Source organism: Perca flavescens, chromosome 19 (assembly GCF_004354835.1).
Source record: "Perca flavescens isolate YP-PL-M2 chromosome 19, PFLA_1.0, whole genome shotgun sequence".
Taxonomy (NCBI): Eukaryota; Metazoa; Chordata; class Actinopteri; order Perciformes; family Percidae; genus Perca; species Perca flavescens.
Window position 1 is genome coordinate 10,073,774 of NC_041349.1, and position 19,955 is coordinate 10,093,728.

The following is a 19,955-nucleotide window of genomic DNA, read 5'->3' on the forward strand; positions in this document are numbered from 1 at the left end:
AAGATGTTAACATATATTTGGAGTTAGCATTAATGCTAATTTACATCAGTAGTGCCTAGACCGGCCCGTCAGACACCGCCTACCAAGAGTCTGGGTCTGCCGAGGTTTCTTCCTAAAAGGGAGTTTTTTTCTTGCCACTGTCGCAATAGCCACTGCTAATGCTTGCTCTTGAGGGAATTACTGTAATTGTTGGGGTTTTGGAATTTACAGAGTGTGGTCTAGACCTACTCTATCTGTAAAGTGTCTCGAGATAATTTTTGTTATGATTTGATACTATCAATAAAATTGAATTGAATTGAATAGACAGGTAACAATAGAGAGAACATTACAAGTAACATATGACATAATATATTGACGCAAGTAATTACACAACTAGAAGAAGACAAAACATTATGTAACATGTCAACTTCATACAAACTCAAACCTGAAGTAAAATAAACTTCATTTAAAATATAACATATAACACAACATTTCATATCACAAGTAGAACATACGGAGGAGAGACTCTAGGAGTCTGATTTAATTTTTATGACTGTGACTTTATGCTCTGGTGACTCATTTAAAGAAGGTCCTCCAGCCTGAGTGCTGTTAGTCCTGATGGCTCCTTTCTATTAAACACTCACAGCTGTAAACTGTAGGTGTTTTCTTTTATTATCAGTAGATTTAGTAAAACAAGGATTGGCAAACAAAATGAGGTGTTTGGCAACGCAAGCCAGTAGAGCTGCTGTCACTACTGCTGCTACCACTGCTGCTGTCACTGGTGGTGATCCCAGTCCAGCGTAGAGGCTCCAGATGTTTCCCCGACTCTCTGGTTCTGGTCTCACTGTTGGTCTCTGAGGTTTGGGCTCATCAGCAGCTGCTGTAAAGAACAGAAAATATAATGTGGCTGATTGACAGGAAGGAAACCTGTTTTAGTGAAAATTACTATATAATCTGAATCTTTCATTTTTTAAGTACAAACCGAAAAACTCCAGTTCTCCTGAATCAACTTACCAGTGACGAGCTACTCCTATAACTTGTGAGCACATCACACAGGTACAGTCCCGAGTCTTCAGTCCTGAGTCTGGACACATGAAGTCTGAGTCGTCCTTCTCTGAGGACATCTTTGTCCCACTGGACTCGTCCTGCAAACTGTTCATCCTGAGACTCTGGGACCTCAACTCCTTCATGGAGATGAAACAGGACTGAGGGTCTGAGATCAGTTAACAGTTCACAGAAGATATTCAGAGAGTTGGAGGAAGTGTGAGGGTTGGTTGTGAAGGTCCACTCCAGTGTGATGTGGTGACAAAAGCCTGTCGGGACGCTAAAATGTCCCGGTTTACACCAACCACTATGATTTTCCCGGTTGTTAGTGATTACATAGCCGATGTGGTCTTGTTAATAAATAAATAAATAACTTTATTTACAGACTCAAGGTCCAAATATAAAAGTACACACAACATACCACAGACAGAAGGGTACACCCTAACACAAAAAACATACAGACACACTGTCCATCACATAGTACACAGAGGGAACATACAAAACATACATACCTACATACAAAAAATACACAGACACAAAGATAGTTATACACAATACTTAGAACATATGCAAATGCGTATGCCAGTGTTTCCAGAGTTTGGAAGTAAATCTGGTATCACTAATTATAGCACGATCATTAACTAAACCCATGTAGAAAGACTAATAAAATGTCCAGCATATGATTTTAACAATGTGTGTGTGTGTGTGTGTGTGTGTGTGTGTCAGTCAATCGTAGCGGTCTGCGTCTGCATAATCTGTGCAGCCAGCGTTACAATGTATATTTGTAAACATTGTTGCAATGTCTCGTTTTAACAATAGACAGTGAAAGAAAAGGACACAGCGATGCTGGGTGGAAATGTTCGCGCATTTCAAAAGCAGGGAGATTCCGTTAAAGAAATGTAGGTCTCCTTTGTTAGTTCGCCATGTGTCTACCGGGCACAAACGCTCCCGTTGAGCGGATCTTTTCGCTCATGAACAACACATGGACTGACGAGAGGAACCGCATGACCATTCCCACCTTATAGACGCTACTCGTCACACGGGCCAATTTTGCTGACACCTGTGCGCAATTTCACAATATAGGCTTTCAGCCAACAAATTGATTCTTGAGCAAATTCACTCCTCTAACAAATATACGGAATGAATGTTTCCAATATGGCTCTATCAAATGAGATTACATTTGTGTGTGTGTGTTGTTGGTTAGAATTAACACTGGCAACACTTCACGGTAAGGGTACATGAATTATCATGAATTCAGGCATGAATTAGTTGATGTATGTATTATTATGCATTATGTAATTAATGATTTATGTATTACTGCATTCCTTAATATCCCATGAATCATGTCACATCAAGAATTTACTTGTTCATAGTCTGTCATTCGTGACCTCATACATGAACAACACAACTAAAGCATTAGGTACGTGGGCACATCATTATGAATTATGATGTATTAAGCATGATCATGATTTTTTATTTTTCTGCCAAAAAATGTGGTCATCACTGCGCAAATTCTGATTTGAACACAACTTGCATAATGATGTACCCACCTTACCTAATGCTTTAGTTGATGTGTTGTTGATGCATGAGGCTATGAACTCATGTCAATTCCTGATGATTCATAAGATATAAAGGAATGCAGTAATGCACAAATCATGAATTAATTCATGCATGAATTCATAATTCATGCACCCTTACCGTAAAGTGTTACCATAACTTTAGGTCAAGCCTGTGGCAGCAGTTCCAAATAATTCGTTTAGTGCCATGCAATGAAAAATACCTTTACACAAAGTTTTTCACAAGTTGAGTGGGTGCATTTTCCAAAAGAATACTTTAATTCTGAAAAATAAAGTTGGTCCCACACGAAACTCACTCAATGTCTTTTAATATTATTTCTTAGATATGTAGGATAAATACCAAGAAAAATCATGAATATTAACTGAGATAGCCCGTTATGTTAGCAGTGAGCAGTAGGCCTACGTGTACTGTTGGCAAAATAGTATCTAATCTGTCTGTGTCTATGTCTGACCTGGGCTGGCACATGTTCACGTTAAAAAGCGTGTGCGTGCACGAGCACTACGGTTGCGCGCAAAGTGTCCCGGTTTTAGTTCCAGGAAATCTGGTCCCCCTATGTTGAGGAGACAGAGAGGGAACGTGAGGAGCAGACACACTGACAACTCTAAACTAACCAGAGACACAGGAGGTCAGGATGATGAGCAGCAGGATGCTGCAGATCATCTTCTCCCTGTGAGAGGAGACAGAGGTGAAGAGTCACAAACACATGAGCTCAGAGTTCACTTATTACAGGACAGAGAGAGGATATATACAGTCTGTTCATACTTCCTCTGTGTTACTCTGCTACATTTGCTTTTCAAACACCTTGAGGGAAGTAGGTCCCATGCACAAATTCTTTTTATTGATTTTTCATCCGCTTTTAATACAATTCAACCTCATATTTTAGCCAAGTGCTTTGTTGAACAATTTGATTTTAGTCCTAATCTTGTTTGTTGGATTTTGGATTTTTTAACAAACAGGACACACAGAGCAAGGAGTTCTGTCTGGTCAGCTTTGCTCTTCCACAGGCTCACCACAGGGGTGCGTACTTTCACCTCTCCTATTCATCCTATATACGAACATGTGTCAGAGGAAATATGTAAATAGGACCATCATTAAGTATGCGGATGACTCCGTCATAGTGAGCCTGCTCCATAAAATGACAGAGGCTAATAATAACTATAAATGGTCAACTAGTGGATCAAGAAGAATCCTATAGACATCTAGGGACAATTATTGACTCTAAATTAAATTTCCAGGAAAATTGTCTCACGTTTTTGTTGGACTTTGACCATGCTCTATGCATGCATGTGTGTGTGTGCACTCACCACGAGTGAACCTCTTCTTTATCAGTGTTTGGGTTTAAAAGGAATGATAAGGAAAAGAAGGGGGGAGAGGGTAAGGCAAAAAAAAGATATTGTTTAACTAGTGGTTAAACATTACATGTGGAGGTTACAATTTCAGCTCACACTAAAGGGACACTTCAGAATTTGTGAGGGGGTACATTTAAAAGTTTTATGATCTTGAATGTTTGTGTATAATGATTAATTCAATTGGAATACTATTTTTGTAGATCTGGTAAAAAAAATGAAATACTCACTTTTGGTCCAAAAGTGACAGAACGAAAACAAGCACCAAAGAAGAGCTATATCTGTCTGAGTATTGCATTAGTTGGTCAAGATTTCAAAATGTTAGCTTTTGCAGCTTTTAATGTCATCAAGTTTGCTTTTGGGTGGCTCATGCTAAAGAAAAGAGAAAAAAAAAAGTCAGTGAGCTGGCTTCTCAAAACATGGTTCCAATGCCATTCCACTGACTGATTGCAACTCACTTAGTAAGTCAATAAGAAGCAAGCCTTTGATAATGTTTTATTCGCTGATCATCAGTTCTGTTTGTACAGTACAATACAGTTTATTTGGTAGCAGCACAGTTGTAACCTATTTTGCCGTCAATACTGCCGACATTGTCGTTTATCAATGGGAAACATACTGTACATGTGTACAGAACATTCTAGCAGCCGCAGACACGTTTCTGGTGTGCAAAGACATAGAAAACGCCACGCAGCCGCCACGCAACTGGAACGCCACGCTCACGCCACACAGGCATTGTGCATCTTTATTCATCAAACTACACCACTTATCACCGGGGCCATGCGTTAGTCCGTCATGTTTAAAGAAAGGAAAATAGAACTGAAGAAAATTGCCAACTATTTGAGTCAAGTAGTAACACATAAAGTGTGGTATTCCTTATAAACAACAGCCTATACAACACACAATATAGAAACAGTAAACACTCAACCAACCTCATGCTGTCATATTGAAACGACTCTTTACTAAATGTTCCAGCTGCTGTTTAAAGTGTCATAGAGCAGCTTTTTATGTGGATCAGGTTTCAGGATGATCTGTCTTCAATTAATCAAACTGTTGTTGTTGAATTGTCTCTTTACTGAGAGAACCGACCACATTATTATCTGTTATCTTCTGGTCTAATCCACCAACCCTCACACACTAAATCTGTACAACAGGATTCATATCATGACAACACCAACATCAACACATTCACACATTACCTTGTGTGTCTTCAGCTATTTAAGATCCAAACCAGGAGACCAGAGGACAGATGTCCAGTTTGTGAGTCTGATCCCTTTTCTCTAACACCAAGCTAGTATAAAGTCATGAGCAAAAACCACAACCCACCCAACTGTGCAGCATGTGTTTGTATGAAGAGATGACAGCAAACACAGCGTAGAACACTGAGCAGGGGCGTTACTGGGACTTGAGGACATTCGGGGCGCCACTGACCAAGACTCTGCCTCCTCAAGAACACGCAGAGCAGCAACTTACTTATAAAGTCACAGTCACTAGGGAAGCAACAAATCACTTCTATCTTCTGTAAAAAGTGTCAGAAACAGGAACTGAACCCGGCTGCAGCAGTTTAACAACAGTTTCTCTCCACCGACCACGCTGCATGATGGGAAACTCGGGACTCTACTGATCTAAAGTTAAAAGAAACTTTTCACTTATGTTTATTAAAAGGAAAATATTGTTTTGTACATTTTGGAGACACAGCATAAAAAAAACTAAGGCAGCAGAGATTTAATTTAACATTGCATGAAGCCCTAAATGGATAATTTTATATTAAATGTCACTTGATCTGAGTAATCTATGGAAGTTGGTTTCTTGGTAAAACTTCAGCAGCTTTTGGAAAATAAGTTTTTCTACAGCGCCACCATCTGGCCAAGCTGTGTAACTTCTGTTATTTGATTGCTGTTAAAACCATCTGATGTGAGACAGATATTTACCATTTTATTTAGTCTGTGTGTACCTTGTACCATTTCACGTGACAAATAACAAAGATTGATTGTTAATGTGTTTATTTGCATGACACTCCAACAACACAACACAAAGCAAAGTTATCTTTTATCTGCAGGCTCATATTTGTATGAAGTAATACTGACAGACGCTTACTTTGTTTGATTTGAATACACACCTGACACCTTTTCACTTACATAAAAATGATTTGAATTCTGTCATTGTCCATCTTAATGGACAAATACAATGAGTTACATTTGCATTGGTGTTATGAAACTGGACACTGGCACGAATATGAGCTCAGATAATAAATAAATAAATCATTACTGGATTTGTTTGATTTTAGGTCTGTAGTAAGACTTTAGCAAATGATGAATTATTTTCCAAACAGTGAAGCTCTAGTAATGTCACAACTAAGTTGATGAACGAATGTATTCATGTTTCAGTTGTCAGGTTTAAGCAGATGTTAATACTCCCTGGAAAGGGAGGACGAGAACATTTACCTGAGAAATTAACCGTGTTAAAAAGTATCACAAAGTCTGGATTGGTTTTGCAACATGCAAAAAAACCATACACCTGCTTCACACACACACACACACACGCACGCACGCACACACACACACACACACACACACACAAACACACACACAATATAATACACTGTATATTTGGATCAGATGTCAGTTTTGAGCCGTCTCCGCAGGACGAAGGTCAGAAATACACAACAAGGTAGGTGTCCTGTAAAAATATCATGACATGTTTTAGTTATTAATGTTTCGCTGTCAACTAATGATTGCTTTCATAATCGATTAATATGCCTATCATTGCCTCGACTAATCGATTAATTTTTTTATATAGTACCAAAACTTGTTCAAGCCCGAGTGTTTTGTTGGATCCAAATAGCAAAAGTTGAAGATTTACAAAGTTTACAAAGATATAAAATCAGAAAAAAGCAGCAACATTCTTTCATTTGGAAGCTGGAACCAGAGAAAGTTTTCACCCAATGTTTGCTTAAATTTACTTCAACTCTAATATAATGCTGGATGGTTATTTTTTTTAAAGATTTTGTTTTGGGGCTTTTATAGCCTTTAATTGACAAGATACCTTGAAGACAGGAAAAGCAGGAGAGATAGGGGACGACATGCAGCAAAGGGCCGCGGGTTAGATTCCAACCCGAGCCGCTGCCGAGCACTCAGCCCACATGGGGCGCACGCTCCACTGGGTGAGCCCCACAGGTCCCCCCGATGCTGAATAGTTTAATGAATTATAATGCATCATATTGTAACGGTTATATTTTCTGAGTAAATTCTGAATCTGCAAAGTAGCCAGTGATATTTCTCTGTCAGGTAAATGTAGTAGGACACTGTTCTCCTCTGAAGGAGAAGTGATCAGCTGAGCGGTAGCTGAGGGTTAGGGTTAACAACTGAATGAGTGTGAATTCAGAAAGTCAACTAAACGGCTAACTGCTTTGAATTGGCACAGCACTATTGTAATTATAAAGCAAATAATCTCTCTGTTTGTCTTTCTGTCTGTCTGTCTGTCTGTCTGTCTGTCTGTGTGTGCGTGTGTGTGTGTGTCTGTCTGTCTGTCCTTCACATATCTCGAGAACCGATCATCCGATCTACTTCACACTTTATGGGTGTATTGATGGGGACCCAAAGAAGTGCAGTGTTGAATTTGGTGCAGTTTTGATGGTAGCGCTATAACAACGTTTTGGCTTATAACATTTGAACCAAAAGACTCAGAAAGAAAATGTATTTGTAAATGGACTGTTTTTATTTAGCACTTTTCTAGTCTTAACGACTACTCAAAGCACTTTTACATAGTACAGAAACCATTCGCCATTCACACACATTCACACACTGTGGCCAAGGCTGCCGTACAAGGTGCCACCTGCTCATCAAATAAACACTCACACACATTTACACTCCGATGGCGCAGCATCACGCCGATTTGAATTGTGTCCGAATCTTTCTTCTTCCCCTACTCCTGCTACATATATATAGTACAGGCTAAAAGTTTGGACACACCTTCTCATTCAATGCGTTTCCTTTATTTTCATGACTATTTACATTGTAGATTCTCACTGAAGGCATCAAAACTATGAATGAACATGTGGAATTATATACTTAACAAAAAAGTGTGAAATAACTGAAAACATGTCTTATAGTCTAGTTTCTTCAAAGTAGCCACCCTTTGCTCTTATTACTGCTTTGCACACTCTTGGCATTCTCTTGATGAGCTTCAAGAGGTAGTCACCTGAAATGGTTTTCCAACAGTCTTGAAGACTACCCAGAGATACTTAGCACTTGTTGGCCCTTTTGCCTTCCCTCTCCGGTCCAGCTCACCCCAAACCATCTCGATTGGGTTCAGGTCCGGTGACTGTGGAGGCCAGGTCATCTGGCGCAGCACTCCATCACTCTCCTTCTTGGTCAAATAGCCCTTACACAGCCTGGAGGTGTGTTTGGGGTCATTGTCCTGTTGAAAAATAAATGATGGTCCAACTTAACGCAAACCGGATGGGATGGCATGTTGCTGCAGGATGCTGTGGTAGCCATGCTGGTTCAGTATGCCTTCAATTTTGAATAAATCCCCAACAGTGTCATCAGCAAAGCACCCCTACACCATCACACCTCCTCCTCCATGCTTCACGGTGGGAACCAGGCATGTAGAATCCATCCGTTCACCTTTTCTGCGTCGCACAAAGACACGCTCGGTTGGAACAAAAGATCTCAAATTTGAACTCATCAGACCAAAGCACAGATTTCCACTGGTCTAATGTCCATTCCTTGTGTTTCTTGGCCCAAACAAATCTCTTCTGCTTGTTGCCAGTGTTTTCCTAGCAGCTACTTGACCATGAAGAGCTTATTCGTGCAGTCTCCTCTTAACAGTTGTTCTAGAGATGTGTCTGCTGCTAGAACTCTGTGTGGCATTCATCTGGTCTCTAATCTGAGCTGCTGTTAACTTGCGATTTCTGAGGCCTGTGACTCTGATGAACTTATCCTCAGCAGCAGAGGTGACTCTTGGTCTTCCTTTCCTGGGGTGGTCCTCATGTGAGCCAGTTTCGTTGTAGCGCTTGATGGTTTTTGCGACTGCACTTGGGGACACATTTAAAGTTTTCGCAATTTTCCGGATTGACTGACCTTCATTTGTTAAAGTAATGATGACCACTCGTTTCTCTTTACTTAGCTGATTGGTTCTTGCCATAATATGAATTGTAACAGTTATCCAATAGGGCTTTCAGGTGACTACCTGATGAAGCTCATTGAGAGAACACCAAGGGTTTGCAGCGCTATAAAAAAAGTAAAGGGTGGCTACTTTGAAAAATTTAAAATATAAGACATCTTTTCGGTTATTTTACACTTTTTTGTTAAGTACATAATTCCATATGTGTTCATTCATAGTTTTGATGCCTTCAGTGAGAATCTACATTGTAAATAGTCATGAAAATAAAGAAAACGCATTGAATGAGAAGATGTGTCCAAACTTTTGGCCTGTACTGTATATCCTGAACACTTTGTTATGCGATCACATTTGGTGGACATGTGCAGATGTGATGATGTCTGAGTGGCCCTGCCAAAAAAATCCAAGAATGATAGACATGCAATCGATGTATTTATACATTTTCTATTGTATTTTTGTGTATTTTTCTCCATTTGATTGTCTTTTACTCCTCCAGATATGGCAGTGAACTCTTCCTCCTCCAATGACTCGGTCCTTCATCCCAACCTCACTGTCACCATATCTTGCTTCTTCATCAAACCAAGGTCTTTCATCCTTTTTGCATACTACATCACCAACATCCTCCTCCTCCTCCCTCTCTGCATCCTCATCCTCTACCTGGGTCTCCAACGATGGCGGCGACATCGCTCCACCTCCGCAGCAACGACGAGTCATTCAGACAGCTTCACCTACCACATGGTCGCCATGGAGCTGGTGGGTGTCTTCGGGTGCGCCCTTGGGTGCTGCAGTATCTACGGGGATCATATTTTATTATCAGTGGGGTTCTTTTTTTGGAGCTTCAATTGGTACGGAGAGATGTTCTTTCACATGCTGACCTGTGTGGAGCCCTACCTGGCTGTCGTTCATCCCGTCACCTACCTGAGTCTGAGAGGAGAGAGAGGGATCAGAATCAGAAATATCAGCATTGGCTGTGTTTGGCTGCTTTCCTCTGGAGCAAGTCTGATGAATGCTTACATCACAATGTTATACATAGATGTCAGCCTCTTGATTTTGTCTTTGTTCGTCATTTCCTTCTGCAGCCTTTCTGTTCTCTGCGTTCTGATTCGTCCAGGGCCAGGGGAACAGGGCGGGGACAGGGAAAGAGTTGACCAATCAAAGCAGAAGGCTTTCTACACCATCATGGTCATACTGGTAGTGCTGTTGTTGAGATGCTCTGGGAATCTGGCTGTGGTTGTTGTTGTTGGGTTGAGCAAAGGTGTCGATTGTGTGCTGAAGATGTCTTTGTTCTGGTTTAATATCCCCAGCAGTCTGGTGTTACCTCTGCTGTTTCTACACAGAGCAGGAACGTTAGCGTGTCGAAAGAACAACACCTAGTGAGGATCAGGATTAGATTTGCATTAAATCACTTCAGATTCTAGCAAACTAATGCCTATTTAAACATCTTCTGGTTTGATTTCCACCTGCAGCTGAGAAACATATCTGGCTCTTTAGCTGATCGATGCTCGACATTCTTGGAGCCCAGGAAGCAGAAGGACTCCACCATGTTGACTGTGGAGTCACCCAGGGGGATGGGGGCGGGTGGGGCTGCGTCCTTCCTAAAGTCCACAACCATCTCCTCTGTCTTCAGAGCGTTTAGCTCCAAGTTGTTCTGACTGTCCAGGTCACCAGGTGGTCAGTCTCCCACCTGTAGATGTGTTTCTAATTTTGATTTTCTTCATAATGACCATAAATATTGAAACGGTGTTGTTAATGTGTCAGTGGATCCATAATGATCTGCTGCTTTATGGTGCAACATCATGAAAACTTTTTGACCTTCTATCCAAAATTGTACAGCTTTGGCTTTGAGATTTAATGTTTTTTAGTTTTTTTTAAGTGATCCTGTAATTGACCCTCAGTGTGTTTAAAGCTGTCTGTTATTTCCTGTCATTGTCTCTCTGAATGTGTTTTAAAGGTTAAAGAAAAGCTGTGGAGGTAAAGAGTAACCAGCAGAGGGAGCTTTTTACTGGGAGTCAGGTGGTCTTGTTGAGTTGATCATCAAGTCTCCACAGTTAACCTGCATGCTATCAGCTCAGCATCATAACACACATGAATGGAAGAGTTGGTGCTCCGGTTGCATTGTGGTTTAAATGTCTCTTGAACTGAAATGCAGGAAGAAGAAGAAGCAGGAAGATGTCTCCATATTGTTCTGTGTGCTTTATTTATTTGCTGTAATTTACCATATTTGATTCACTTCATTTCCTTTTGCTGTTGTAGTAAAACACCAAATCATATCTCAGATACAAGTTTGATTTCTTGATTATTTAAAAGCTGCAAAACCCTTCACTCAACAAAAGCATTATTAACATGACATTAGACATTTCTGCTGTAATAACTTAATTTAAATTCATAGTAACTGAACATGGGCAGAAGTCATTAATGAACATCAAGATGTTAACATACTGGAGTTATCATTAATGCTAATTTACATCAATAGTCCCTAGACAGGTAAAAATAGAGAGAACATTACAAGTAACATGACATAATATATTGACTAAAGTAATTACACAACTAGAAGAAGACAAAACAATTAATAAAATGTCAACTTCATACAAACTCAAACCTGTAGTAACATGAACATCATTTACAATATAAAAATATAACACATTTTAGTTTTATGACACTAAGAACAGACGGAGGAGAGACTCTAGGAGCCTGATTTAGTTTTTATGACTGTAACTTTATGCTCTAATGACTTATTTAAAGAGAGTCCTCCAGACTGGGTGCTGTTGGTCCTGATGGCTCCTTTCTATTAAACACTCACAGCTGTAAACTGTAGGTGTTTTCTTTCATTATCAGTAGATTTCGTAAAACAAGGATTGAAGATTACAGCTGCATCTATTAGAAATATCACAGCAGAGACTAGGAGAACTTTGCAGCTCTGAGAGAAGTTGTAACTTTGTTCCAATGATGTGATGTGACTTTTGGGCCTCCTGGTGTGTGTTCTGCAGCTGCATGAAGACAGAAAACCAGTGTTTGTATCTGATATCAGGTGCATCAACTCAGTAGTGTTGGACCAGCTCATAAAACACATTTATACCAATTCAGCAAATGTAGAACTGGGATTAAATAAACCGGTAAATATCTGTCTCACATCACATGGTTTTAACAGCAGAAGTTACACAGCTTGGCCAGATGGTGGAGCTGTAGAACAATTTATTTTCCAAAAGCTGCTGAAGTTTTACTAAGAAACCAACTTCCATAGATTACTCAGATCAAGTGACATTTAATATAAAATGATCCATTTAGGGCTTCATGAAATGTTAAATTAAGTCTCTGCTGCCTTAGTTTTTTATGATGTCTCCAAAATGTACAAAACAATATTTTCCTCTAAATAAACATAAGTGAACTTTTTAACCTGGCTTGTTTGTACAGAAACACAGTGTGTGCAACATGTCTATTCTCTCATTTCCCTTTGCAGAATTTGAACACACATATAAAGTATAACATTTAAATATTTTGCCAACTTTACCAAAGTTCATAGCTTATCCAATTATTAATCACACAACTTTTAGTTAAAGACCCTGTCCTTCTCAATCTGAGAGAAATCCAATCAACAGTCCAAATGTCCTCCCAGTTAGACAGAATCAAGGAGAGACAAAGACTCCTGAATTGCAGCTGAAATAGACTGTCAGGAGGTTTAATATGAGAGGTAGTTAGAAAATAAAAAAAAAAAAGTTTCTATTAAACTTCATTAGATTAGTGGAAAGTCCAGAGCGTGCCATCATACACTGTGGTCTCTCAGTATCGGCGCCTATGTTATGCACTGCTGCGGTTTTCATCACAGAGGCGACCTGGAATGGAAATAAGTTTGTAACTTTCTTGTGTTATCCTCGACAGTTCTGTTAATTGTGAAATGTCACTGTGATGGCATCTTGTTATGCATTTATTTCTGTTACTGTCTAATAAATCAAATCAAAAATCACATCAAAATCTGGCTGTGTCGGTGCCTCCTGTCAACATGGGGAGGAGGCACACTTTGCTCCTCCTCCCCCCTCTTGTGATTTGATGTGGTCCCGTCACGTGACTCAGCTGCGGTAAACAGCACACACAGAGCCAGAGCCTCCACGGGGACAGACTGTGCACTGACATGGTTGCACCGAAACAGAGAAGAATCGCAGAGAGGAAGAGGAGCGCCTGCGGCTAGATTTTCAGGCTGAACTTACCCCGACCTTGAAGTTGGCTTCCGATTCAGTAGTCAGCAGGGAAACATAATTTAAATTGCTGAGTGACTGATCCTTTGATTTTTTTTGTGTGCGTGTTAGTCAGTAAGGTAAATTATTAATTGTGTAAAACACACTTTTAGATTTGTGAAAGGATTATTCTCTTCATTAGAATGCAATAAAGGGAGATTTCCGTTTTTTTTTGTTTTTTTTTCAAATGTAAACCATATAAGACCTGGCCCAGATCCAAAACCACTATACGTAGACTTGTCAAATCTGGACTAAATGAGAGGCTAAAGATTCCTAAAAACACAGTTTCAGATTTGTGAAAACTTTATTCTACTTGTGAAAATGCAATAAAAGGGGATTTCCCTGTTCTTTTTCATATGTAGACCACATTGGACCAGGTCCAGATCCAAAACCACTATATGTATACTTGTCAAATCTGGACCAAATTATCTCAGAGAGGCTAACGATTCTTAAAAACACAGTTTTCACTTTCTCATACGGCTGCAGGGTCAAAAGGGCAGTTACACACAGTAATTCACACTAAGGTGTCTCTAAGCATGTTTTATAATAATATCAGTAACTCAACGTTTAGCATAATTATATTTCTAAGCAATCATATAGTTTTTGAAGTGAATCAACACTCACAAACCAATATCAAAGGCAGTATTATAGTTTCAAGAGCAGAAATATATTTGAGCTGTTTTTGGGTTAACTCATGTCAAACGCAGAAGCACAGTCTCACCTGTTCTTGAGCTGATACATTTCAAAAGCAGGAGTATAGTTTTAGCTGTTTTTTGGATTTTCACATACTCTCGTACAACAACAGAAAGTAATTTTTGGTTCTATTAACCTTTAAAACTCTAAGAATTTGGAGGTAGTATTTGAGTGAAATAAAGCTTTACAACTAAGTACTTTTAGCTACCCATTTTTGCCGCTTATTAACGACTTGTAACTATTTCAAGGCCCAAAGCAACCCAATAAAATAAAATAATATACGGAATAGTTGTCTCACTTGACCTTCTCCAGTAAGAACCTGTTTAGGTTTCCCTGACATCTGGCTCATTTCTGGAGGACAATAAGTCTTTTTCTAACTGATTCCAACAGATTTTAACTTGCAAAATGACTGAGTAAGCTGCGGTGTGTGGATTGGTTCCTCTATTGCAGAATTCAGGAACATCAAACAGGAACTCTGTCCTCTGGAGTTCTCTGTTGAAGTTGGAAGGGTAGCTGTCTTCAGTTTTGATAACTCAGAGATTTGTTGTGACATTATGGGAATTTGAGCACAGGGGACTGCTTCACTCCTGGCCACGGATTGGGGGGGAGAGGGGGGGGAGGAGTCAACCAACTCAGCCTCACATTACACGCTCAAGCCTTTCCCCTCACACAGCTGCTGCCTGATGTGTTTGGTGTTTGGATGTGCTCATTAACTCTGTACTGGCTGTCTGTTGCAGAGAAGACACAAACTGGACCTCTGTCCTCTGGACTCCTGGTTTGGATCTTAAATGACTGAAGACACACAAGGTAATGTGTGAATGTGTTGATGTTGGTGTTGTCATGATATGAATCCTGTTGTACAGATTTAGTGTGTGAGGGTTGGTGGATTAGAGCAGAAGTTAACAGAAAATAATGTGGTCGGTTCTCTCAGTAAAGAGACAATTCAACAACAGTTTAAAGTGGCCACATGCCACATTTTCAGTGTTTTCTGACATATCTACAATGTTACAATGTTGAATTTTCATATTAAACGTGGCCACAACTTCAAATAATGAGTTTAACGTATTTTAGACAAATCCCCGTGAGCTAAAACATTATGATTTTCCAAAATGATATCCCCATCTGACGTGGTGACACATCTTTGGGTCAGAGGTCACCGATGACATCCAGACCACAGATATCTGGTCTAGGAGCTTTCTCTTCACAGTTCAAGTTTCAATGTGTATGCTCCAACAATCGGCACAGAGAAGAAGCTGTTTTTCAAAAAGTTAGTGATGTTTTAAATGGATTTTAACTGTACTGAAAATGCATCATTAGATCACAACCATGCAGAGCCGCCCGCATCCAGCTTCCCAGCATGCCCTGAAGGAGCTATCCTCCGCCCATGGCCTGGTGGATGTATGGAGGAGGATGCATACACAAACTGCAGACAGTACACATGGTCCCACCTCAGAGAGAGTAGGATCTATCAGCCAGAATAGATTGTATTTATTGTTTTAAGCATCGTTTTATTTTTTTTAAAGTGTATAATGTCGTTCCTTCTGGTTTAACTGATCATTCTTTGCTTTTGTGTAATGTTTTTATTAGAAATGTGAAACCCAAAAGCGCATATTGGTATTAATTCAAGTCATAACATTTGATAAAAAATTTAGAGAGGTCCTTATTTATTTCTGGCATGGTTTTAGTAAGAGGAAGGGTGGTTTTAGCAGTGGTGGGACCATGGTAAGACAGATATCAAGCTTTATGTCAGCAGCACACCCTCAACGTGAGTCCACAGGAGATCGAGGATATGTTGAAATCCTCAAGTTGAAAACACTAGCTTTAGCCAACCAGCTGGACGTAAAAGGGTGCACTGGTCCGGTCCCGATTCCAGACCATCTCAGAGATGGATATTAGCTTCTTCTTCGGTCTGGAGAAGGAGAGTGGACCCAAGGGGGTGATCCGCACTTTGTTAGCAGACACAGGGTAAACAATTACAGAACCAAGTCAGATAAGAAGGATAGCTGTGAGTTTTATTCCTGTCTCTACTCCGGCGAGTACGAGAAGGATGTCACCCTGATGGAAGGGTTCTGTGGGGTGTGATTTTCCTAAACCAGGGAAAGGCTTATGACCGCGTTGAGCACAGCTTCCTAATTGAACGGCAGTCTGTGTGCTCCTTTTAGAGTGGTCATACAAATATGAATGGAAAAAATACACTACAGTTATTCAGTTCTGCACCCTAACTGACAACACTTTAAGCAATGTCACCTTCTAACTGGCTCAGTAATTTTGTGAGTCATGTTCCATGGTTATTACGGTCAGTTCTGACTTGCTTACGAGCGAGTTGAACCACTGGCGCCATCTTGTGACATAAACATATTACTGCCACTTAGAACGTTTTTTTATTGATCCTAATTGTGTTCATTTTCTTCAATTTCTTTTGGTTTACATTGTTTTTAGCAGTTGTGTGTAGATAATAAGCAAGCTAATCTCTTCACCTCTGTCTCCTCTCACAGGGAGAAGATGATCTGCAGCATCCTGCTGCTCATCATCCTGACCTCCTGTGTCTCTGGTTAGTTTACAGCTTCACTTTATTCTCCACTAACACTAAACAAAGAATCACTAAAGTGTCCACAGAAACATGTGGAGATGGAGTTTAAAGTTGTCAGTGTGTCTGCTCCTCACTTTCCCTCTCTGTCTCCTCAACAGGAACATTAGTAGTGAATGTGACCCAGACCTCCTATCAGGCAGAGGAGAACCAGCACATCACACTGGAGTGGACCTTCACAACCAACCCTCACACTTCCTCCAATTCTCTGAATATATTCTGTGAACTGTTAACTGATCTCAGACCCTCAGTCCTGTTTCGTCTCCATGAAGGAGTTGAGGTCCCAGAGTCTCAGGATGAACAGTTTGCAGGACGAGTCCAGTGGGACAAAGATGTCCTCAGAGAAGGACGACTCAGACTTCATGTGTCCAGACTCAGGACTGAAGACTCGGGACTGTACCTGTGTGATGTGCTCACAAGTTATGAGAGTAACTCTGGTAAATGTTGGCTCAATGTTTCTGGTAAGTTGATTCAGGAGAACTGGAGTTTTTCTGTTTGTACTTCAAAATGAAAGATGCAGATTATATAGTCATTTTCACTAAAACAGGTTTCCTTCCTGTCAATCAGCCACATTATGTTTTCTGTTCTTTACAGCAGCTGCTGATGAGCCCAAACCTCAGAGACCAACAGTGAGACCAGAACCAGAGAGTCGGGGAAACATCTGGATCCTCTACGCTGGACTGGCAGCAGCAACAGTTGTACTGATTATCTGTATTATTTGTTTTAAATCTATTAATAAGAAAAGAAACATATTTTCTGTCTCAAACGCCTCTTTGTCTTCAATCCTCTGATGTCCAGCAGCAATGTTTCTATATTACGTTCTGTTTGTGTCGTTGCTTTGTTTGCTCTTCCTTTAGTCTCATGTCTCCTCCAGCAGAACAAGTCAGATCCAGAACTGGTCCAGATGTGAGGAGACATTTAGCAGCTTCACTTCTTACGTTCTGGGTCCAAACTGTTTGAAGGAAGAAACATAACATCAGTTACACATCTCTACTGATCAATAAATACTTATTTTAAGTACTACATTTAGCTGATACATACTTACTTTAACTTAAGTAAGAATGCAGAACTTTGACTTGTGGAGTGTTTTCACAGTGTGGTATTGGTGCTTTTTAAGGCCCAACACAACATGGACCAACCAGGACCAGGTCTGGTATATGTGCTGATGTGCACATGTGGGTGATTGGGAAATGAGACCCAGGTGATCAGGATGAGGAGAGTCTGAGGACACCTTGTGGACAGGTGGAGAAGAACAATAAGTTTTCACAGAGCTGCAGAGGGAAGTAGGGGGGTATGTCTAAGAAGAGGGACAGAGAGGCAGATACTTACTCTAACTATGAAGCAGGGGTGTGCATGTTTTATACTGAGGACAGTAAGTATGTCAAAAAGAAAAGAAAAACAGGATATGTGAATGTGTTGAAACTTGAGTGGGACCATCATGTCTCTTCATGTCCTCCAGCGGTCCCAGTTGTGTCTCCTGCAGTTCAAAGTTCAGACTGAGCTGCAATTTGCAGGACGAGACAAACACTTTCAATCTAGAAAGGTACAACTTGGTTTTAACGGGACGTTTTACAGTAACGTGTTGAGATCCACAGTTATACTTTAGATGTACAAACCTGCAGGACTCAACCCCAGAACACTTAAACTCTCTACGTCTTCAGTAACAACTCATGTGTGGTCTCCCTTCCTATGTTCAGCCTTTTGCCAAATTCTGACAGCCCAGTATGTATTCTGTATTTAAATATGTAAAATAGGGTTAAAGAATAAACTCTTTCATCATTATTATTATGTTACAAATAACACAATTCAACCAACATTAATTAAAAATAAAATACATAAAGGCCCATGAATAGAAAAATGTATTTAATTATATCTGATAAATGTTCATGAGTCTTCCTGTATGTTACTATGAGACAAGTCAATTATATTCAGCTGAATATCCCAGATCACACATTTGCCTCAAGAAACACCCTCTCTTTATATTTGACCCTAGATTGAATTAAGGAAAAACTCCCCCAAAAACTTTAACAACAGAGAGCGACAGAGGAGGACCCCTCTCTCTGGATGAATAGATATGCAATAGATGTGTACAGAATAACCAACAAAATCAAATAACAGTATAGACAGATGACTTCTTAATCAAGTCTGGATGATACATAGATGTGAATTAAGAGTGTCTTTTATCTTCTTTATTATCTAACATGATGAAAAGTGCAGCTGTGAGTTCTGACCTTCTGTCCAAATGTATATATAGCTTTTAATATGATTTCTAATATGATCCTGTAATTGACCCTCAGTGTGTTTAAATCTGTCTGTTATTTCCTGTCTCACTGAATGTGTTTTAAAGGTTAAAGAAAAGCTGTGGAGTTAAAGAGTAACCAGCAGAGGGAGCTTTTCACTGGGAGTCAGCTGGTCTTGTTGAAGGAGTTGATCATCAAGTCTCCACAGTTAACCTGCATGCTATCAGCTCAGCATCATAACACACATGAATGGAAGAGTTGGTGCTCCGGTTGCATTGTGGTTTAAATGTCTCTGGAACTGAAATTCAGGAATAAGAAGAAGAAGAAGAAGCAGGAAGATGTCTCCATATTGTTCTGTGTGCTTTCTTTATTTAGTGTAATTTACATCATTTGTTTCACTTAATTTCAGCAGCAATATATTAAGTAACATATTTTCCACCATTAATCAGTTGTGTTATATGACTCAGGGTCACTTTTTGTGCACAGCATTTGTTTCAAACAACTTTGTTTGTGAGAAACTAGTATTTTCTGTCTCTGTGGTACAAAATTGAATTTTTTGACAGTATTGTTTAATTAAAGTTTCTACTGATGCACTTGGTGAAGTATAAGTTTTCTCTGAGTAGAAATCTTGAACGGAAAGTGTCTGTAAAAACAGTAACAACCAGCCATCAGAGCTACTGTTGTCAGTCCACAGTAGAGTCCGATCCTTCCCTGACCCTCTGGTCAGACTGGGTCCTGTTAGTCCTGATGACTTGTTTCTCTGATAAACTCGACATCTGTACAGCTGCAAACTGTAGGAGATTTCTTTCATTATCAGTAGATTTGGTAAAACAAGGACTGAAGACTAAAAAGAGAGTACAAAAAACCAGCAGAGCTGCTGCTGTCAGTCCACAGTAGAGTCCGATCCTTCCCCAACTCTCTTGTTGTGGTGGACTTGTTGTGTTTGGTGTCTCAGGTTCAGGCCGATCCCTCGCTGCTGGAAAGAGAACAAACACATCTGTTACATTCATGTGAAGAAAAAACATTTTCACTAAAAGAGAAGGAAGTGTAAGGAGCCTGAAGTGGCCTATTGCTTTTAGCAAACAGTCAAGTATGGCATTATGAAAGTTAGTCATATTTCATTTTAAATAGATTTTTA

General features: G+C 39.9%; 3 protein-coding genes across 7 annotated transcripts in view; 1 reads left to right on the top strand and 2 right to left on the bottom strand.

Annotated features, from left to right (window-relative positions):
• Positions 1–408: 408 nt before the first annotated feature.
• The window catches only part of LOC114545333 (uncharacterized), a 35,238-nt gene continuing 15,691 nt past the window's right edge, over positions 409–19,955 (bottom strand). The window contains exons 4-5 of the mRNA XM_028563607.1: positions 688–859; positions 409–424 (exon numbers count right to left, since the gene is read on the bottom strand). Of these exons, the coding sequence (XP_028419408.1) occupies positions 409–424; positions 688–859 (188 nt within the window). The remainder of the gene's footprint in view (positions 425–687; positions 860–19,955) is intronic.
• Positions 14,486–19,370, top strand: LOC114545546 (uncharacterized). Of its 2 annotated transcripts, none has more exons than XM_028563907.1 (4): positions 14,486–14,797; positions 16,486–16,541; positions 16,679–17,038; positions 17,172–19,370. In XM_028563907.1, exons 2-4 carry the CDS (start codon positions 16,493–16,495, stop codon positions 17,366–17,368), a joined length of 606 nt encoding a protein of 201 aa, XP_028419708.1. In that variant the 5' UTR covers positions 14,486–14,797; positions 16,486–16,492; the 3' UTR covers positions 17,369–19,370. The 2 variants fall into 2 exon arrangements, with proteins under 2 accessions (XP_028419708.1, XP_028419707.1); XM_028563906.1 differs by lacking the exon at positions 14,486–14,797 and adding an exon at positions 15,338–15,955.
• The window catches only part of LOC114545542 (uncharacterized), a 34,288-nt gene continuing 33,289 nt past the window's right edge, over positions 18,957–19,955 (bottom strand). The window contains exon 4 of one of the 4 annotated variants that reach the window (XM_028563897.1): positions 18,957–19,793. In XM_028563897.1, the coding sequence (XP_028419698.1) occupies positions 19,501–19,793 (293 nt within the window). In that variant the 3' untranslated portion in view covers positions 18,957–19,500. The remainder of the gene's footprint in view (positions 19,794–19,955) is intronic. The other 3 variants (XM_028563895.1, XM_028563894.1, XM_028563896.1) reach the window with 3 other exon arrangements.

What these genes read in the sequence shown, in the direction of transcription:
- LOC114545546 (XM_028563906.1), top strand. Translation starts at nt 15,876, where the DNA reads ATGGATATTAGCTTCTTCTTCGGTCTGGAGAAGGAGAGTGGACCCAAG. An exon ending in ACTTTGTTAGCAGACACAGG is followed by an intron (nt 15,956 to 16,485) that starts GTAAACAATTAC and finishes CTCCTCTCACAG; the next exon opens with GGAGAAGATGATCTGCAGCA. An exon ending in CCTGACCTCCTGTGTCTCTG is followed by an intron (nt 16,542 to 16,678) that starts GTTAGTTTACAG and finishes TCTCCTCAACAG; the next exon opens with GAACATTAGTAGTGAATGTG.